Consider the following 8,059-nt stretch of genomic DNA (forward strand, 5'->3'; position numbering starts at 1 on the left):
CCAGCTTGGCATGCTCACCTGCTGCCAGGCAGGGCATGGGGGGCTCCCTGACAGAGAGCTCAGGCTAATGAGAAACAGTGAAACAAAACTAGTGAAAAACATAAGTTACTCTGACTAGGAGCCAGCTAAGTCATAGCTTGGTTTAGCATGTATTTGCAAGGCAAATATAAATATCAAAGACACAAAACCTGTGGAACTTATACACTGGAGGAAACCAGTAGAGAGAGAGTTGGGTTTTTTCTTCCTTTTTGTTCAATGAACAGGGCAAAAAAAATTCAATGAGCAGAACAACTGTGACTTGATTCTAGCCAAAATGATTCACTTTTTATTTGCATTTTGTTATTCCCTTTTCTTGACAAATTAACAAAATTGATGGTGTCAGATTAGAAGTTTAATATGGCTCTTTAGAAAAGCTCTTGCCCTTTTAGAAATGAATGTGGCCCATTTTCAAATCAAAGAGTCATTGTGAAGTAGAAAATGGAAATATTTAACTTTGTAAATATCACAATAAACATCTTAAGTTAACAATCTCTTTGCTGTTGATTTGGTTTTCCTGAAAAAAGGACAGACCCCATTAAACAGTTCCAGGAAGCCCAAAATCATATTTACTTTTGCCTTGCTCTCATCTTGAATAATAGCACTTAACCAGAAGAATTTAATTTGTCTTTACTGCCTGGATTGCCTTAAAAATTTACTTAAGCCTTCTCAACTTTTCTGAATAAACCATTATCTACAGGTATTGCATCAGAGGTAGAGTAAATGAGAGCTAGTATTCCCATAAATCTCTTCTGTAATTCCTTATAGGCAGGGATTAAGGGACTAGGACTTCAGAGTTCCCATTAAAAGACTTCACAGTCAAGCCCTGAGCTATATTTTTATGCGTTGCATTACCAAAAAAAACCCCACCATACCAATACTACATGAAGAAGAAATTATATCAGTAGAGGAACAGTTACAGTATACTCATTTTACCTTGATTTAGTGCTAAAGCTGGAGCATAAATGACAATACCAGTGTATAAAGTCTAGAGCGGAAAAAAAAAAAAGGAAATATCAAAATAAATGTAAATTCCTAGAAAGGTGATAACTTTCTGACATGATTTCTTTTCAGGTATCTAGGTAGTCTATATTTTCTAAATTCATCATTGTTGACAAATAATTTCAATTAGAAGACAAATGTCTGAGGCTATTAAGCTCTACAATCTCATACCCTAGAGTTCTTAAAACAAATACCAAGGACTCCTAAATATAAAATCCATCTTCATCTTCTCCTGCCTTTTATAATTAATTTATTCTATTCCTTTAAAACTGCAAAGGAAACAAGAGCATAAGAAAGTTAATGAGATTTACACATGGTTTGTCAAGGAATCTATTACTATCATTTTCTCTGTCTCAAGATCAATATGCCTTACAGTATGGATACTGCTACAATTCATGTGAGTAAGAACACAAAATATGATATTAGTTAGTCATTACGGATAGTGTTACAAGGAATTATAACCCTCAGCCTGTAAAACAAAGCCATACACAATTATATTTTCAACCACAGTAAAGACACAGACAAATCAAGGAGCTAGTCTATCTACCTTTGTGGGCACAATGGGATTCATACACTGATATCCTCAACTTTTTTTGTATATGGTTTTAAATCCTGTTTACTTCTTTATCACTGTTATTACTGCCACAAGTTCAGCTGTGACATGGGTCAGGAGAATGCAGCTTCCAATATGCTGATAACTTCTGTGAAGGTCAGGGTCTTGATTCAAAACATCTGGATCACCAATAGGTTGTGAGCTGACGCGCATCAGCTTTCTATGGCTGGACTCTTCTGACTTTCTGATTTACAGGGATGGGACTTGGGCATGGAAAAACAGCAGAATCAGATGCCATCCAGAATTCAGCCAGCTTCTGCCCTTCCTGCAAGTGTCCACCCTAGGCACAGGTGGCAAACCAGAGGAGGATTGCTAACCACTAAATTACTTGCCATGGCTTTTGAGCAGATCAAAGCCAGTCCCCGAGGTGGAGCTCTACCACATGGCCAGTGGCTATGCTGGGACAGATCCAAGAGGTAATGGGAGTGAGCAGCTCTCTACCTGTATGAGGAAAGCAGTGTGCAGAAACTTCTCCACCCAGCCTAACCTAATTGCCCTGATCCCCTGCTGCACACCTGCTAGAAGCACATGCCAGAAAGGACAGGGGGGCCATTGGGCAAATAGTTATTCTTACCTGTGTGCTACACCCTGCCACTGTGTGTGCATGTTTGTTTCTCTCAGTGTCATGAGTCCTCTCTAGATTTTCATATATAGCTTGCATGACAAGAAAGCTGCCAGTCCTGATTAGTCCCTGGTGAATATCTTCTGAAACTACCTATTCCACCTCTCAGCCAGCTCCTGACACCTGTCTAGCCCAGTCAGTGTTTGACTTGCTGTCCATACAGTGACTGTCATCATGTGAGGCTGATATGTAGAATAATAGAATGGTTTGTGGGGGAATGGTCCTTTAAAAAACATCTAGTCCAATGCCCCTGCCATGGACAGGCACACCTCGCAGTAGATCAAAACTCAGAGCCCCATCCAGCCTGAATTTGAACACTTCCAGGGCTGGGCTATCACACTTCTTCCCCAGACTATCTTGTCCAGTAGCCCACTATCCTTGTTGCAAATAAATTCTTCTTTCTATCCACTCAAAATCTACCTTCTTTCAGTTTAAAACTATCATCCCTTGTCTTGTCACTATAGGCCTTGGTAAAAAGTCTTTCTCCACCTTTCTCATAAGCCCCCTTTGAAAGGCTGCAATAAGGTCTCCCCACAGCCTTCTCTTCTCCAAGTTTAACAATTAATCCCAACATTCTCAGCCTTTCTTCACAGGAGAGGTGTTCCACCCCCAAGACCATTTTTGTGGTCATTCTCTGGACCCTCTCCAAGAGGTCCATGTACCCCTTGGGCTGGGAACCCCACAGCCAGATGCAGTACTTCAGGTGGGGTCACACCAGAGTGGAGTAGACAGGGAAAATCACCTCCCTCAAAGTGCTGGCCACACTTCTTTTGGTGAAGGACAGAATTGGCTTTCTGGGCTGTGACCAGACTTTCTGGCTCGGTCAAATTTTTCATCCACCACTATCTCGAAGTTCTCCTCTGCAAGGCTGCTCCTAATCAGTTCATCCTTCAATCTATACTGACATTTGTGATTGCCCCAATCCATGTGCAGGACCTTGCACACGGGTTTGTTGAACTTTATGGGGCCACTCCTCAAGTCTGTCAAAGTCCCTCTGAATGGTGTCCTTTCCCTTTAGCAAATCTGCTACACCACTGAGCATGGTGTCATCCACAAACTTGCTGAGGGTGCACTCATTCTCACTATCTATGTCATTAATGAAGGTATTAAATAATATTGGTTCCAGTACATACAGCACTCATTATTGGTTTCCATCAGAATATTTAGCTGTTGACTGCAATGCTTTGGATGCAATCATGAAGTTAATTTTTTTCTTTTTAATAGTCCATCAGTCAAACTCATACCTCTTCAAGCCTTTTCATTCAAGGGATTCAGCATGAGAACTTGTGGCTTTCTTATACACAGTGAATAAGTGCCAGAATCCTTGAATCATCAGAAATTAAAATTTGTCAAAACTATGATAACATTTTTGTGTCAATTTAAACAGGACTGATACAATCTTCAGTAGGGTTTTTTTGGTTGTATTATTATAAATCCTTTTCTTTACCTTATTTAAAGAATTAATATTCACAGAAGAATTAAAATTGCACCATTAAAACCTTGGGAGGTTTCTTTCCTCACTAGTATTTAACTTATTCAGGTTAAATTGTAAGTGCTTAGCAGAGAAAGCCACATATAGATCTTTGGTTAATTTCCTTGAGCATGTATTTAAGTTGCATAGAATTATTTTTCTTATCTTTGCAGGCAAAGATTATGCTTAGCTCTTCCAACTTACGCAACTGTGATGTCCTCATACGTGCTGGTGAAACAGCATGAGGTTTCACACATGCCAGCACTCTACTTTTTCCATGAGCTTGTGTATCTGTAAAAACCAGCTAAGCAGCACTGCCCAAATCAGTAATGAGCACTGCATTGGGAACTATCTTACTGGTGCAAGTGTGATTGCCCTGTGACTTCTGGTGTGCTTTAAAAAAATACAAAAATAGACAAAAACAAGCATGTACCTTAAAAAGCTTTCTGATGGCATAGTCATGCTTACTTTGAATTACCCACAAGTCCACTTCAAAACTGTGAAAAGAGCACATTTTTGTTCTGGTGCATTTGACATATGCGCACTGACATTTGGAAGCTGTGGTCCTGTATGGACTCTTTGAAAGGGCCAGATACAGCAAACTTTACCAACAATAATTTCAGAGATTGCATTAGTTTAACATGCCCCAGGGTAGTAATCTTCTAATTCTCAGTTTGCAGACAGACACCTAAGGTTTTTCCAGTGGCGATGGTGGCGCAAACCCTTGTGCAGTACGTAAATGACAGTTCCTGACATCCTTTTTTGTCACCTCTCACTGACCCTTGAGAATTAGTCAGACTCTGAGAATCCACCCAGCCAAGGATGAACACTGCTGCTGTAGATAACTGGCTCACGTTTGCATTTTGAACTCATTGCAGGTTTCTCCAGCAGGCAAGTGAATCACTGCTCTTCACACTGCTATCCTGTAGTGAAGGGTCACTTGTCTCTGGGCATGGTGCTGATGTCAAGTGACTGCTCTGGGCATTCAACAGTGCCCACAGAGACCCAGGTTGCAGGGAGCCCAGCACGTGCTCCCCACCTCATTGCTGAGCAGCAGAAAGAGCTTTGTTTCTCCTGCTCCCAGCCACCCAGGCACTGTGGTAACCTCCTCAGCTGCTCAGAGAAAACAGCCAGTTACACCCAACCAAATAATTCTGGTGGCCCCAAGGACCACAGAACAGCTTTGAGGTTTACTTGCCGTTTGTATTATGAAAAGGACCGTTCCACAGAGGCGTAGATATTTATTAAACCGAAGTTCTAAATACTGCAAAAAAGAAGAAAAAACAAATGCTTACATTGAAATTTGGCATTATTGATAGGACTGGAATGAAGTGATATGCAATACAGAAAGAGCAGAGTGTAGTTTTTACATTTTCATGAATGGCCAAAACTCCTAGAGTCCCCTTGTTTGGTATCTCTTTCAACTCGGTTTTCTTTACAGACTTCACCAGTGGGTAATAAAACACAAACAAGTGAAGCAGACATAAGCTAGTCACTATACAAGGGTGTCTACAGAAAAGACTAGAACGTATTATCACAGAATCACTAAATATGCTGAGTTGAAAGGAGCAAAGATACACAAGAGTAATCAAGTGCAACTCTTAACTCTGCACAGGGAAACCTAAGAGTTTAGGTTTGACATAGCAGCCAAAAAACAGAAAAACAGAACCCACTAGTTTTGTGAAATCAGAGAGAAAAAAGAAAACCTTGTGACTATTCCTACATCTTAGTGTGGAAACTCTGGCATTATGTGTGTGCATTTGAACTGCTACAAGAGAGGGCAAAAGATTTTCAGCAATTAGCAGCTTCTCCCCACATTAACCTCACATTCTCCACTGCCCAAGGCAGCCTGATATAGTCTACTGATAAGTCAAAATTTATCCTTTTGTGAAACAAGAACCCTCACTTTTCTATCAAGGTTGGACAGCACAACCTCTAAATTAGTCTGTCATGCTGTAGAGCAGATTTCTTACCACCATCTATCCTAAAAACCCTCTCAGTGTGCGGTTGTACAAAAGAAATCTCATTTGCCTGACAAATCTGTCCAATCAACATAAACACTGAAGCACCTCAAAGGGCTCACTCACAAACTGAGCATGTAAAATGTGATCTATGAGCATGTCCACACAAGGAAGCAGTTTTCAACCCCCAGTTTTCAACAGACAGACACAAAAGGTTGTTAAAAATCTGGACTCTGTCCAGAAAAAGAAGATATATCTTTTATAGGCACATTACTGATTCAACACCAAGATAAACAGTGAGTTTCCAGTCATGATCATAAGCTTTTATTTAAAAGAGCCCTATTGAAGTATCATCATGACAGTCCAAAGATTAGTAGATTAAAATACGCTGGATGACACCAGAGAGTTCTGTTGGTGAATTCTTATCTAAATTCACTAACAGAAATCTTGTTTTCAGCCTCCAGTGCTGCAATGTCTCTGTTTAGTGTAATAAAATGCTAAAGACCAAAGTAGCCAGTCAAGGACTTTCACCTGCACCGATGCTCCTTTCCCAAAGTCCTCTGCAAAATGAGCAGTTTGCTTCCAAATCTGCAGCTGGGACCTATCTCCATGCAGGAAGATAAACAGGTTGTATGGACATTTTGAATCAGAAGAAAGCACTGACCAGATGCTTTCCCATCCCAAAACTGTCAGACTTCACCGGTGATTATCCCACTACCCCAGCTATCTCTGTGCTGATGGCTGTCACTCTAACTTGAATGCTGTGCTTAAAACCAGCTCAGCCTTATTTTGGTGGAAGTACAAACTTTCACAGACAGAGAGCATTTGTTGACCTCCTTGTATAATCATGAGGGAGAAGACATTCAGTAGTGTAAACAGCCTCAGGTGACAAGGAGTCTCTTCAAAATCTCTAGGAACAGTACAAATACATACTCTGCCAAAGGGTGACTTTTGTGGTTGCACCTTAGCTTAGAAACTAATCTGGAGGGAGTGTGATGTGATGCGATAACTCTGGTTCCTATGGTAGATGCTTTTGTGCTCTGGTTTGGGTATATTAATTACAGATGATTAATGACATGTCACCATCCAATCTGCATTAGGATTACTCCACCTACTGAACTGAGTATCTGGCATGAGGAAATAAATCTAGTATGACACAGCTCCTAGCTAAGGCAGCAGGGGTGAGCATCACCTGCCTGCAGAGACAGTGTGGGCAGACTTGGGGACAGAGAGGGTTGCAGCCTGCTTTCTGGAGTGTGGTGACATAGGACAGCACAGAGTGCAGGGAATTTGGAGGAAGAGAAGGTGGAGGGCAGACATGTAGAAAGTAGGCATGAGAAGCCTCCCAGTTCCCTAAAAGCTGGGGAGGGCTTCTCCCCACTCCACCTTACCTCATAGGTGCTGGTAATGCCCAGCTTGTAGAAGACAGGCAGGAAGATCTCAGCACTGCACAGCACCACCAGGCCGTAGGTGATGGCAAAGATGCAGAAGATGGCACCATAGCGATAGATCTCAGCAGGGGTGCCCAGCACCGTGACGGCTGACATGAAGCTGGCGGTGAGGGACAGTGCCACCGGGAGGGCACTCATGCTGCGGCCTGCCATGAGGAAGTCCTTTGATGTCTTCTGCCCTCCTCCCACGAAGGCGTAATAGATGCCAATGATGGCCGAGATGAGCAGCATAGCCGCAAAGACCACGTAGTCCCACACGGTGAAGCGCCCCATTCTGCCCGAGGAACTCACTCACCCTTGGAACCAAGAATCTTCCCCAAAATCAGAGGGGCTGCTGCTGCCTCCGCAGGGCTGGCACGGGATGGCACAAGCAGGAGGAGGCAGATGGGAACGGGCCCCCGGGCAGGTGCCCCCCGCCGGGGCTGGGGCAGGCGCGGTGCGGTGACACCAGCGGGACAGAAGCAGGGTGCGGTGCGGTGTCACCGGGTGGGACAGGTGCGGTGTCCGCCGCCGGGACAGGTGCGCCGCGGAGCGCCCGCGAGGTCCCCACGCGTGTCCCGGGGCGGGAGCGGGCTGCGCCGGGAGCCGCTGCGCGAGTGCCGCAGCCGGGACAGCGGGCGGGCCTTATACGGTCCCGGGCGCCCCCGCGGAGCGAGAAGGGGCGGCGATCCCGCGCCAGGGCAGCCCGCCCCGCGCCTCCGGGCTGCGGGATGGCGCCGCGGCACAGCCCCGCCTGAACGCGCTTACACCGCAAGCTCCTGGTCCAGAGCTTCTGGAGGGAAAACATTTCACACGAGAGTTCCCCAGGATGGAGAACCTACCCTCGCTCGTTAGCATATTCCACCATCTCCCCGAAGGGCTGAGGTGAAAATATAATTTAATATAATTTAATGTATACATTTC

General features: G+C 43.9%; 1 protein-coding gene across 1 annotated transcript in view; it reads right to left on the reverse strand.

Annotated features, from left to right (window-relative positions):
• The window catches only part of SLC5A8 (solute carrier family 5 member 8), a 29,645-nt gene extending 22,143 nt beyond the window's left edge, over positions 1-7,502 (reverse strand). Inside the window, exons 1-3 of the mRNA XM_059471989.1 lie at positions 7,097-7,502; positions 4,943-5,008; positions 973-1,024 (exon numbers count right to left, since the gene is read on the reverse strand). Of these exons, the coding sequence (XP_059327972.1) occupies positions 973-1,024; positions 4,943-5,008; positions 7,097-7,429 (451 nt within the window). The 5' untranslated portion in view covers positions 7,430-7,502. The remainder of the gene's footprint in view (positions 1-972; positions 1,025-4,942; positions 5,009-7,096) is intronic.
• Positions 7,503-8,059: the final 557 nt, after the last annotated feature.

Source organism: Ammospiza nelsoni, chromosome 5 (assembly GCF_027579445.1).
Source record: "Ammospiza nelsoni isolate bAmmNel1 chromosome 5, bAmmNel1.pri, whole genome shotgun sequence".
Lineage (NCBI taxonomy): Eukaryota > Metazoa > Chordata > Aves > Passeriformes > Passerellidae > Ammospiza > Ammospiza nelsoni.